We start from the raw sequence: 14754 nt of genomic DNA, 5'->3' as shown, positions 1-14754 counted from the left end.
AGTGCAGTGCAACCAAAATACACTGTCTCGGGTTTTCGTCTTTCTTTGCTTAACCTGTGTTTTGCTTTCTCTGTGTAGGCTTACTTGTTTGAGTTGAAGCAAAAAATCAAACAGTTGCGAGAAGAGAATGCAAGACTCAGAAAACAGCAGCAACTGGTTCCCTTCTTTCCCTTATCTCGTTTGGTTATTGGTTTCGGTTTCTCCGTACAACACCGCCGCATTTTTTCCCATTTTCTTGGCCTTTGTACTGTTGATTGGAAAACTCATGCCATTAAGGGGAAGGAAAATAAATATGCATTTTTTTATGTAAAAAAAAAAAATGAATCTTTTAACTATTTTTAATCTTTCATCCTATCACATACTCTAAAAAAGGGAATTTTTGGGATGATAAAATCTGTATTATTTTTGTTTTGGCAGCAGTTGGGTGAAAGCGCAACGAATGAGTGGAAGAAGGGAAACCTATATCGAACATATACAGCTCCATTTTAAGAAGCATTTTACCCAGAGCCACGTTCCACTGAGACAGAAATGTACCCTTTAAAGTATGAATACATGATGATGTAACTTTCACAGCATTATGTGGCCCTAGCTTGGTAGTAGTTGTAGTTCTTCCATCTTTAATTATTTATTTTCTTACCCCCAACTCTTGTGCTTTCTGCAAATTATTGCAATTCCATTGAGAAGCTCCATCTTCCATTTATGACTATCTCAATAGTTACTCCACACGTGCCGAAAAATTTGACCATTATGGTTGATAGTGTGTGTGACATACTTTATATCTTTATTATTTCAAAAGTTCAATTATCTGCACATGTAATTGTACTCTATGGGTTTAGATAATTTTCCTAACAAACATGAGGATTGGGCAATAATAGATATATCTAACACCTTCTCTGGCGGGTGCGGGTATAAATTATATATTAATTATCTAGACTAAATTACCACATTTGATGTATGATTTATTTTAGGATATGTTTGTTTATAGTGACATGTTTGATTGAGTGGATTTTAACTGCTACTCATTTTTTGGGTTAAATTAAAGGAAAGATGGTAAAAAAATGAAAATATTTGAAAGAATTTTTTTTGAAATTTTTTGAATTATGTGATGAATTTGATAAATTAGAAAGATATTTTAATTGTTAAAATTAGAAGATTGTCGGTTTATTTTTGTCATATAGGTTAAAATAAAATTTAATTAGTGTAAATTCTGTTGAAATAGAATGTGACTTATTATTTGAAAAAAAAATCAATGGTAAAATTATATTAAAATAAAATAGGAAATGTAGAAATTAAGTCCAAATAAATTGTGGATGAGTCATTAGTTTAAATAAAAATGTTATTATTATTATTATTATTATTATTATGAAATGTGACTTATTATTTAAAATGATAAAATTAAAATTTACAAAATTATATTAACCACGCAGTTGCGAATGCATGGCTTCGACAAGTGAAAAAACAAAAAAGCAAAAGGTTATTCTTGTAATTAAACATAGGATGACATGAATTCCTCTTATACTTTCTTCACTTGTGGGAGTATCCAAAAAAGTTCACTCTCATATTTCTCCGTGCAAATTCTTCTGAATCAGTTTATCTAAACAAGTTATACACTCTTTTATTTTTTCTTTACAACAGTACATAATTTATTTTTAATGCATATGACAAAATGGGTCACCTCAACCTATTTTGATTTCATCGGTCATGACCCATCCAAAAGGTATTGGATTGGGATAGTCCGTTAAATAAAAACGAGTCAATAATAATAACTTGTCTTATACAGAACAAAATAATGGATTAAGCCAATCTCGTCCATCACTTTTTTTTATAAATTTTTTTCAAACTTCTTTATTCTTTTTTAAAATTTATTTATATATACATATAAATTAATATTAAAATCATATTAAATTATGTAAAATATGTTTTAAACTTTTAATTGATTAGTTAATGCTTTTAATTAGAAATAAAATAATTATTATATTTATATATTATATTACTTATCATAATTAAGAATTGAAACTTATTTTTAAATGTTAATGATTTAAATTATAATATAATTATATATTTACACCCTTTTAAAAAATATAATATAAAAAAATCATCTTTTTAATTAATTTTTATTTTAATTTTTAATTTAAAAGAAAAAGGAACCAAAGGTCGGGATGTGTCAATTAAAATGGACTGATGAGTTGAAATCTTCAACCTGACCCATCCTTTTTAATATAGACTCACAAGCTGGTTCGTCAGACCCAACTTATTTTGTCACCTCTAATATTTCAAAAGATTAAAAAAATAAGTATTTAAATGGTTTTTAATATTAATTTTTAAATTATATAACCTATTAAGCATATTAGAGAAAATCTGATCTAAAGAGAATGACAATTTATCTTAAGAATATAAGGTGTTATTCAATTCAATAAATATTTTCTTTCATATATGTAAACAAATTTTGTTGATAAGCACCAGGACAAAAGTAGTTAATGTGTTAAACTTAAATGTCAAGTTGCTTAAACATGAGTTCTCGTATTAACAAGAATAATCGTTAATTAGACTTTAATTCATGAATCGTGTCCATGGAAAAAAAAAAAAAAAGAGAGTTTATATTGTTTATGCTTAAAAAGAGAAGACCATATTTAATAAATTCTAACTATTTATTAAATTTTATTACTTAATATACTGTTATAATAGAAATCAATTAAAATTCTAACAGAATAATGGGAGCATGCATTCATGCTTCAATGGGTTAGTGTATTCATTGGTTTTATTTCAAAAGTATATATTACTTAATACATGTAATAAATGATTACAATTTATCTAATAAGACCTTTTTGACATTAAGCTGAGAATCCAAATCTAATATACTTTTTATTTTTAAATTATTGAAAAATTGTTTCATTTTAAAATTAAATTATATAGTATTTTATTTATATATTTTATGAAAGTTTTGTAAGACGTTTTTTTCTAATGATATGTAAAAGTTTTATTATAAATTACAAATGATATGAAAGTTTTACATAGTTTTTTAATAAAAATTTTTTACACAACTTTCATAAAATACAAAAATAAAATAATACATAATTTAATTTCATAATAATAAAATTTTAAAAATAATTTAAAGAAAAAAAAAGCATACTTAACCTAAAATAATTATATTTAAAAGTAAAGTTTTTAAACTTAATGAGTGTTTCTTCCTGTTTTCTTTCCTCCGAGTCTTCGTTGATTAAAAAAAAATTGGTTAGAGGAGAATGTGAGGGGGCATAGCACTGGACATTCATAAACGACACATTTTTCTTTTTTAACCATTGGTCAGAATGTTTTCTAATTATTACTAGACGACAAGTAGTTTTATGATTTTTTTTTTCTTAATTTTAATAAAAAAAATCTCATTTTTTATTTATCATGCATAATCTAACTTATATCATACACAAATATTGCTAACTTTTCTATGCTTGTAAGTATCTATTGTCCTACCCACCATGTCCGAGACTTTTATGTGTCTATTCTTAAAATATAAACATGCTTACAAAAAATAACTAACCTTTAAAGTAAGATAATTTCAAATTGGGTTAAATATGTTTTTGTCCCTTAAGTTTAAGTGAAATTTAAAATTAGTCCCTTTTCAAAATTTTATACCAATTTAGTCTTTCATCTTTATAAATGCGTGAATTTAGTCATTTTAACCAAATTTTGTTAAGTTTATTTGATGTTTCAAGTGCATTTTATAATAGTATTTGAATTGTTTACATCGTTTGACATATTTTCGCTTCAATGTTAACTCAAATATTATCAAAAAATGTGTTTAAAATGTCAAATAAACCTAACAAATTTTGGTAAGAAAGACTAAATCCATGTATTTCTAAAGATGAAGGACTAAATTGATATAAAGTTTTGAAAAGAGACTAATTCTAAAATTCACTGAAATTTGAGGGACCAAAAATATATTTAACCTTTTCAAATTAAAGTAAAATTACCCAGACATAGTAAATTAGGATTTGATACGAAAGTATTTCAATTTTAATTTTCAATGACAACAATTTGTATTAAATTAAACAAGAAGTATTTCTTGCAACGTACAGCAACCCCCAAAATGTAATGTCTCCATGGAGAGTGTTTCAAATAAAAGTCGGATGGACAAAAATAGAATTTCAAAATTTGTGGAGGTTCAGGTAGAAATTGATGGGATGCAAAAAGCAATTATAAAAAAAATTGAATTTACATAGTTAAATTAAAAACAAAAACAAATATTTCTTGAAAAAAATCCTTCGTTAAGTATTATGAAATTTATAGACAAAAGAAAAAGTTATAAAAAAAACATTTCACAACTATGAAACAGTTGAAGTAAGCATCAATGATTGAATAGTGAGTTTGTTAACATTTAATTTTCCCCGACACTTTGTTTGAATATGGAAGGAACTAAGAAAGAAAGACACAGAAGATTGAAAAAGAAAAGGAATCAATTAACTTAATCATTGGGGTTATTAGATGAGGACAATGTGACTTTATTTTTTTAGCGTCTTTTATTAGAGTTTTGTTTGGTCCAAAGCTATTTTGATTGACACAAAGTAAAATTAATTGACAGTTTACTAGTAGTCTTTGGAGTGGTGAAGAAAGGTGGTTGCGGACAAATACAAACTTCAATTTATCATTTAAATTATACATCTCATTCTCTTAATCATGTGAGTGCCGCTTGAATGATATAGTCATACGTTTTTATACTTCAAATCTCTATTCTAAATTCCAATTTACTTCTTCTTACTTGAGTGTAGTGTGCATAATAACAAATATTTCTTTATATCCTTTAAGAAATCAAACTAATGAAATATTTGCAAGTCCAAATATAACACTATGTACAAATAAGATCTCCTTTTCAAAACACTCCAAATTGCTTACTCGGATTAAGAATCTAATTGGTTTGTTTAACTTGATTTCTATTTAGATTATTCTCTAATCTTACTAAAATATAAGAAAAAAAATGTAACTTGGACGGATGTAATTTTTAATTAAATAAAGAGTAAACATTCTTAACCTATTTATATATTTCTTTACTTTCTTACCCATTCAAAATCTATATCTGCTAAAATCGCAAATACTACATGAACCATAAGGGTACATGTTAATGGATGTGAGCAAAATATAGTTATAAGTGCAGTTTAATACTTTATAACAGAGGTATGTTTTTACTCTCTAAATGCTACTACAATCAAACAGGAGAAGTTATACCTATCCCTTTTGAGATTGTGCTAAACAACACTCTTAGTTTTTAATTTTAAAATTGACAGCTTTGCTTTAATGATACTCAATTTTCTTCCAGTTTAAAAAAAAACAATCACTTTCCTCTATTATCTTACGGAATGACATTAATTTTTCTTATAATTTTGAATATAATTATTTCCAATTATTTTCTTTTCCAAAAATATTCGCAAAAATAAAACACGTGATATAGAAAAGCACAGATAATCGTCCTGCGCTCAAATTAGAAAGGGCACAACTGGATTACAAGTGCTTGTGCCGAAAAGCATGAAACCAATTTAATTTCTAAAATCGTTCAATGTGAGCTTCTCATTAAATTAAACTAAAATTTAAAAGTTTTCACAAGACTTTTATTAAAATCAATATATTATAAAATATAATTTTACATCACACTGAGAACTTAGCAAAAATGCTAGTCATATAAATTCATTGAGCCAAAAAGAATTTTACACACAACCTAGATGAATAAAAAAACTTTGCGTACAAAATTCACCTTATAAAATACAAGTTACGATAAAGCACCAGCTAGTTTTATTTGACAACTATTTTAAAACTTAATTCGAAAACTATATTTCTTCTCTTCATTTAGTAATTAAGAAAAAAATGCTATGTAATGTAAAACAATTTGATGCTATTATTGAAACACGATCTCTGACGTATAATGATCTATCGATTACTGCAATTATATGACTATTTTAACCTGTGAATGCATAACAAATAAACTTGGTAGTAAATATTTGAAAACGTTTATCTAGCACGTAAGCATGAAACAAAAAGTAAACGAATTAATACAGAATGTTAGAACAGGCACGGGTAGCAAATAATGAAGACAGGTTCCATGAAGTGCAAAAAATTGAAGTTTTAAATAACCCCACAGGGACAAATGTATGGCTAGTAAGAGTTTGAATGAAGTAAAACTAAGAAAAGAAAAAAAAAAGGTGTAGTCATTTCCAAATATGATGTGAAGGGGAAATAGCAAGGGACATCATACAATGATTAATGAAGTAGTTGCGGCAGAAGCTCCGTCAGCAGAAAGCCATGTTCCCCTTCACTCAGTCAACTAGTAGCTACCAAAACTCATTCAACACCCATTGATCTCACATATAATGCTCCTAAACCAGGTGGGAACATGAACCCCAAACAATTTAAAAAAGAAGCCAAGGGGAATTCAGGGGAATAAAAACAAAAAATAATCCCCACATTAAAGTAAACTACCATCCCACCATTGGAGTAGGAACATTACACCCCATATAAACAAGTAATCACAAGAGTAATGCTACTAGCTCCAAAACACAAAATATAAATGCGCCTTTTGCGGGCCATTTTTACCATTTGGTGTTTTTTTTCTGTTTTATAAAAAGGTATTTTCTTCCCATTTCTCAATCATGTTTTCCTAGATACCTCATGAGAAATCATGTCCCACTGTGCGATATGTAAAAATTGAGACCATGATCCCTGCTTCCTGCCTCCCTCTGAAGAATATTCTTCAAAAAATGTTTTAAAGAAGAGATGCAGCTCTAATTTCTGGCAGAAATAGAATGATCTGAAACTTGAATGCCAACTTGTCCAGTACTCTCGCCAGTGGAAAGCAGATATTGACCATTCAATTCCCCGAAGGGTCTATTCTGTGAAACATCTAATACCCCAGTATCATCATTGTTAGTTGTTTCCAGAGTAATGTTTTGGACTTGTTCTGCCAGTTGTCCAATGGTTTGAGAACCTCTAGAATTAGGAAGCTGAGCAGGAGGCATGATCCATCTCCTCCAATCATTTCTTTTCCTAACTTTGTCACCCTATAATCCAAGAGGAATAAATTTAACACAAAATAGATTTAACAAACAAATACAACCTGATTATCCTGTTTACTTAACAGGGAGATAGAATGCAAGTTTAACAAAAATACCTGAATTTCAACAACTGATGACGCTCGAACAGCATCTATCACAGTCTGGACATTTTCAGTCAAATGCTTGACCTACGACATAAAAAAAAATAGTCATCTAATGATGAAGAATGCTTCATCTACATATCCACAGTAGAAGAATTGGCAAAAGAACAAAACTTGGGCAGAATAGTAACTGAAATCACAAGAAAAAACAAAGCATAATATAAGGAAAACTCTAACAGACTACCCCACAAATAATGTTCAGCTTTAAAAGTGATTCAAAAAATCAAATACCTGTCACTAAAAATAAAATTCGAGAAAATTCAGCAAGATCAACCTCCATACACATTATTAGTCACTCAAATAACCGAGTCACTCGAATCAGGGCTTGTACAACAACATAACACCATCAATAGACATATGAATATGGAATTCCTTAAAAAGATAGTAAATTTGAGTATAGCAAAACTTGGTTCATTCAAGTCACCTCACAAATCATAAAGTAAATAGTGTACCGTTTTCCCAACCTGGTATGTCTGTGTATACCCTGCAATATTACTCTTACGACCCACCTATATAGATTTAACTCAACGGTAAGTTATTGCAGGGATCACATTACAGTTAGCTACCAACATATCTGTCATCGTGTATAGTTCAAATAAACCAAGGGATAAATAACAGAAAATCAAAAGGATAATCACACTCAGGTTTGTATTCAAGCCTTTCTAGTATAACAAGGGTGTTGAATAATTCATGCATCAACCAAAATACATTGTTGGAACCCGGCATTCATTACATTTTGATCCATACCGAGTGTAGCACTTACCATGCACCTAGCCGTAATACATTGATTTTAAGAGTAAATTCATATTTCCCTAAACATTTTCTAATATAACCTAAAAAAAAACAAAAACCTATACTACAACTGTTTGTCATCCCATGAATGCCATGGAAAGGACAATAAAATATAGGATAAATTGGATAACGAGAATGTTACTACATATGTCATCAATCATTACACAATATAGAAAGCACTCAAACAATACAACAGAAAGTGCAGTATGGTATTATTAATCAGCTATAAACCCGACCAATCAACCAACTTCACACAAGTAAAAAATTCAGGCAAACCAAATACCACCAAACCAACTTACTTTCTTGAAGTTTGATATTAAACTTATAGGAACCCATCCTTGGTCATCCATGTTCCGCCTCAAGTATATATCTTTAACTAAATTATCATTGCTGAAAAATACAATGTGTAGTAAATATGCAGACAACTTTCTAAAGCAGTTAAAAATCATAAAACAAGATGAAAATAGTGATTAATCAAAAGCATAAGCAACACCTGAAATAGTAATCAATCTGGTTGACAATCTTAGTGTGCAAAAGATTATCGGTAGGTTGAAAAAACATTGCATTAGGTGGTATTGGGGAGACAAAGGGGACACCTCTCATTGATTCCAGGGGTGGAGGTGGAACATATAACATCTGAGGAGGTAGTTCTGCAAATGCAAACAATTATCAGACCATGAACATAAACAATAAAACATATCATCTGAACATTACACGTACCAGGATACCCAATAGAACCATAAGGAGGTCGCATTGCAGGTGGGGGTGGATATAGTTGAGCAAGATTAGGTGGTGGAGGCCTAATAAACCTAGGAACAAATCTTGGAGACATATAGTTGTCTCTACCATTAAAATTGCGGTGATTACTCCAGTCCTGATTCCCACGGTCATGATCACGTCTACCCCCATAATTATGATGGTGACCATCCCCACGCTGATGAGGACCACCACCATTCCGGTGTCTAAAAGAATTCCGTTGTGGCGGATGATCGTTGGGCACAAATCCAGCTCTTGGTTGATGCTCTTTCAGAGAAGAATTATAGTTGTGGGACCCAGCAGGAGCCATAGGACCTTGAGGCCCCGACGTTTGTGGAGCAAGGTGACCTCCATTAGAAGATGGGTTCAAATTGCCTCGCTTATTAAAAGACTTCTGATGAGTCTGCACAGTGTTGTTCGCACTAGCATTATCCCTATCTTGCCTATGTGGTGAAGGAACCAAACTTCCAGAACCCTACAATAGCAATGCACACGGTGCACTTTCCAAAATCATATACCGGACAAACTAAAAGATAGATTCAATTTACAATCACCTAAAGCAGCCTTGATCTAAATTCTAGTATTGAAAAAAAAAATCTACACTGTACATTATTTTTCAGTTGGTAGAATAGAAAGAGGAAACAACAAACACTAGACAGAACTGAATATTACTACATAAAAAGTTACTAAAAAAATAACGGTCCCAATTATTTTGTATTTTTTTAAATCAATAATCCCAAATTAACAAAAACAAAAGACGGAATAAAAAAAAACCTGCAATGATGGCGTAGACATCGCATCCATGGCACCCTTCGCAGATTCCGAAGGTGAAGGTGATTTTGCCGAAGCGCGAGCGGATTCCGACAGTGCGGGCCAGGAATCTGCACCCATGACGGAAGAAGAAGCACCGTTGGAGGGCTTATTCCACGCAGGCCTCTTCCCGCTATTGACATTGTTTCCACCGCCGTTATCGACATCATCCGCTGGGGCAGAATTGATCAAGGCAGAGTCGACAGGCAACGGCGGAGAGGAAGGAGGTGCAGCTGCAGCCACAATCTGACTCCAGGGCGAGGAGACTCCAGGCTTAGGAGAATGATTGGGAGAGGCACCGGTCGTAGCCATTTGAATCCGAATCGGAATCCCAATCGGAAGAGTGTGTGTGAGTATGTGTTAGGGTTAATCTCAATCTCAATCTCAATCTCAGTGTGTCTGAGAGGTGATCGAGGAGATGGTGATAAAAAAAATTTGGGATTCAGAGAGAGAGAAAGTGTGTGTATGTGTATATTAGGGTTTGATCTCTCGGATCGCAAGTGGTAGAGGTATTTGGTTTGTTAGAGAGTGTGCATTTATAAGAAGGAGAAGGGGGTGGGGTCACGTTGTTTGTTGTGCTTTTTTGCTCTTCTCACTGTGTGACTCTCAGAATCAGGGATGAGCTTCCTTCTTATACCAGGTTTTCTGTGACCTCCAACTTTACGCAAATACCCCTAACTGCGAATAAAATATATTCTAAGAAAAGATAGTTTTTATTCAAGATAGAGATATACATCATACGATAATCCCACTCTTTCATTTTCATTTTCATTCTCATTCTTACTTTCAACTTATCATAATTATAATTTTTTTATCTTTTACAAAATTATCTTATCTTTTTATATTTTCATTATTCTCTTCATCTTTTCTCTGCAGATATTAGATTACATACATGTTACATATACCTTATCCTGAGAGTGACAACTAATTCTTCTTAAGCCACCATGCAACGCAACTGTATACGGCAACTCCAAATAATTATAACTAATTCAGTTAGACTAAATCTTTTTTGCAATAAATGTTAATATTAGTATATCAATTAAGAGAATAAAATATTTTTCTAATTTCTTTATATTTTTAAAAACATTACAAAACTCATTTTATATTAAAAATTTGAATAAGAAAATAATTTTGACAACTATTTTTACCACTAAAAATATAAGATACCTAACTTTTCTCCAATGTTGAATATCTATATTTTTAATTTCTTAATATCTTGAAATTATTCTCATAAATATTCATATTATTGTTTGAATCCTTATACATATATTCTTCAACAATATTGTACTTTACGATGATGATTTTGAAGAGCTATCTGACCCAAAGATTTTATTCAGGTCCCATAAATTAAATATATAATTTATTTTAAGTATTTTAAAGTATAATTTTAAATTCAATAATTAGTTCAAAATTTTATGTTTTAACTATCTTAAACCACTCTATTTCTATCTTTTATCCCTATAATTTATCTTCTCAACAGTTTATATCCTTTAATCATAATTATTTTTAAATTATTGAATATCTTTCAAATAAATTATAAATAACCAAAATAATTTTATTTCACAATATAATATAGTATTTTAGCATAAATAAAATCAATGATAGAAACTAATTTTAAACATATAAGTTATGTTATATATTTACGACAAAAAAATATAATAATATATTTTATATTTAGTTATTGATGTTTTAAAATATCAAAATTCAAATAGAAAATAAAATAATTAAAAATATAAGTTGAAAAATATGAAAAGTTAAATTAAATTGTTTGGTACATTTGTGTGAGACAGCTGTCAGCAAATTTTTGAACAAATCCATTTAATTAAAAGTATAAAATTATGTCATATATAATACATATTTGAAATTAATTTTAATATTTAGTCACGGTTAGTTAAATGTTAAGATATTCGTTCGTAATAAAAAATATTAAAATAAAAGTAAACAGGAGAATTTAAGAACATGAATAATTTGTTTTGAATAATAATTTCTAAAATATAAAATAAAATCATCTTTTTAATAGTATGTATGGTTGATGAATTTTTTTCAAGATAAATTTGTTGTCAAACATATTTTAGGAAAAAAAACTAGAAGCATAAATATAACAAACTATTTTTTTTTAAATAAACAAATGCAAAACATTTTAATATAATATAAGGTTGTAATTATAATTTAACTATTTAATAATTTATTTTACAAACTCTACTTTTTTCTAATTTTTAATTTTAATTGGTCTTTCTAATTTCCTTTGAAAGTTTTCAAATTATTTAATTTAGATGAATTTAAATCAACTAATTTTTGTTTTAAAGTAAGTTTTTCTTTTGTTTAAACTTTAAACTTTTGCTTTTAATGTTTGCACGTAACATCCCAACAGGATTACTTTGATAATTTAAAGTATTACATAATTAATAAAAAGCATAAACAAATTTATAAGTACATCATTTACAAAATTCTCCAGGAGATAATTAAATCTAAACTTTTAAAAAATAATTAATACTTTGTCAACGAAAGGATATATACAATACAAAAAGTATATACTTAAGCAACAACTTCTTTCTCTAAGAAGACCATCAACAATCATATTATTTTACAATCCTTCCACCTACACTATCATCTATTTATGTGTAAAATATTAATGCAGGTTAACAACCAACAACGTACGGACAACAAAGTAAGGTAATGTAATTATAAGAGACCATACATATTATAAATTTTCTTATCATCATAACCAGTCCATCACATATAACAAAAATCTAAATGTCTACATCAAACATGTCATCACTAGCCTACATATGAAATCACAATCTACTGGCTCTTAAGACTTAGACATTTGACTTTAATTCCAAAAGAAAAGTGCATTGAGTAGATTGATAGATTGTGCACCACATGTCATCCCTTACTCATTCCTCTCGTGATGTATATATGGTCGGGCAAAATTCCAAAGAGCATTACAAGGTAAATTTTAAATTTGTGAGTTTGATCTCTTATCGAAGCTCCATATATGAATCTCTCAACTCTCACAACTAGATATATTCCTCTACATGAGTATGATACTAACATAGTCAAAATAAATTTATTACATAACCAATACTCAATACACCCTAACTCAATATCAATGTAACACTCCCTCCTTGGAAATCACTACAATATCCTTATCCAAACAACCAACATGACACAATGCATATCAAACTCATTCATTATTATCAATAAATCAACATGCATGCTTAAATAAAACAATTTTAAACATAAAACAATATATTACAAAATGGAGTTTTTACCAAAATGGTGTAGTTTTCTAAGCAAAATACCATAATGGGCACATTTTAAAAAAATTACCAACTTTGGGGTAAGTTGTTCATAAACCACACAAAATCCAACTTTATTTTACAAATGTCATGGTCAACAAGACAACTTCCTATTTTTATTTTTGAAATGAAATGTCACATGCACGTGTAGGCCTTTTCCACCTAAAGTCATGAGCTCAACAAGCAATTTGCCTTTTTTTTAATGAGAAGTTGTGTTTTACGTTTATGACTTCTAAACAAATCATATAAAAAAAGGAGATACATAGTATGCCCCTGAACTAACTTGGTTGCCCCACTAGTAGCGACATGAATGGTGCTTGTGAAAGCATTGTGTGTGATGTAAGCTTATAAGGGAACAACGAATGGGTATAGAGAATGTGAAATGTGAGTGTTGTGGAATGTGTCAGAAGTGCAGCGAGGATACATAGCGCTACAAAAAAAATAGGTATTACTGACTACCAATATTCGTCAGTAACCGCAAAAATTAGTTGGTAATTGTGTTTTTTCGACGAATTACCAACGAGCAAAAATCTTTCAGTAATTACGGATGAAATAATCCTTCAATAATTACCGATGAAGTTTTTCGTCTTCGTTGGTACAATATATCAATAAATGAAGTCCCACTTTCTAGTGCAATAGACTTTATTTTGCACTCAATAAACATGCCAATAAAATTGCAATAAAACAACAACAACCTCACAAATTTTGTAATTTTAGTCAGGAAACCCAAACAAACATTACAATATCAGACAAACATAAAATACAATACGTCTAAATAATTGATTGCAATACAAACAAACTTCAATAATAGTATATCTACATGTAATGTATCTAGACTATATTTTAAAAAAACACGTAATATGTAAAAACAAGTCCAAATAATCCACATAATCATATAATTATTTTATTTTTCTTGAGGGTGTTGTTGATGAGGTGGGTGGGGTTGTAGTTGGACTGGAGGGGCTGGACTGGAGTGGGTTTCTACTGGGATGGTGTTGGATTAGACTGATGTTGTTGAAGACGAGTTTGGGCATCAGTGGCAAGAATTTCATGACTAGATTTTGGAAGCTTTGAAATTTGCGGCTCAAATATTCATAAGTCTAATCACATGTTTCTAGTCTTTGCGTGAGTAAGTTCACGACCTGCTTAACACTAGTGGAAGAATATGGTTGGTCCTTAAGGATACCTCTTCCAGCACTATTTTGTACCCTTGTCTTATGCCATATAGGCTTCCTTTATCTTTTCCACCAACAAAGTCAACCAAGCATTTTGTCCTAATGATGTATTTTTGTGCATAATCATCATTATGTTTCCCTGAGGCATTAGCATATGACCCTTGCTATGATCTTACTGTGAGAGTCTACTTTAAAAAATGGAAGAGAATGTATGAAAAATGAGAAGAAAAAAAAACAAGTTTTCTCTAACTTATTTAAAAAATAAATAAAAGAGAACATGGCAAGAGTGAAAGATTAATAGAATATGTGAGACAATAAAGAGAACATAAAAAATATCTCAATAAAATTTCTTATTCTTTATTATATTCAATTTTATGTTTTATTATTTATTAACATTAAATGTTATATTTTATAAAAAAATAAAAATCTTTCTAATTTAATTTCTATCGATATAACATATGTTATATATATTTTTTAAAATTCTGAAGATATACCTCTAAAAAAATTTACAAATTTTGGGGAGTCATGGTCCCCTAGGACCAAACTAAGATTCGTCTCTAGTGTTGAAGATAGTGCACATCTCGAATAGGATAACCAAAGATAACTAAAAAGATTTAGAAGAAAACTAACACGTGGTACTAGCTCACATAAATAAATATACTTATATAAATATTAATATGTAATAAAAATTTTATAAATATGCAACTTATACATAATATAAAAA

The 14754-nt window shown here is 29.6% G+C and overlaps 1 protein-coding gene across 1 annotated transcript; it reads right to left on the bottom strand.

Moving 5' to 3' along the window:
• Nucleotides 1-6061: 6061 nt before the first annotated feature.
• LOC114177974 (la-related protein 1C-like) lies at nucleotides 6062-10166 on the bottom strand. Its single transcript, XM_028063604.1, has 6 exons — nucleotides 9518-10166; nucleotides 8708-9218; nucleotides 8481-8637; nucleotides 8287-8377; nucleotides 7151-7222; nucleotides 6062-7040 (listed from the first exon to the last, which is right to left on the bottom strand). The coding sequence occupies exons 1-6, from the start codon at nucleotides 9863-9865 to the stop codon at nucleotides 6765-6767; spliced, it is 1455 nt and encodes a 484-aa protein (XP_027919405.1). The 5' UTR covers nucleotides 9866-10166; the 3' UTR covers nucleotides 6062-6764.
• Nucleotides 10167-14754: the final 4588 nt, after the last annotated feature.

The sequence above is a fragment of the Vigna unguiculata genome, chromosome 3 (assembly GCF_004118075.2).
Source record: "Vigna unguiculata cultivar IT97K-499-35 chromosome 3, ASM411807v1, whole genome shotgun sequence".
Taxonomy (NCBI): domain Eukaryota; kingdom Viridiplantae; phylum Streptophyta; class Magnoliopsida; order Fabales; family Fabaceae; genus Vigna; species Vigna unguiculata.
Note: the sequence above shows the minus strand (reverse complement) of the source record. Positions and strands in the feature narration are given on the sequence as shown.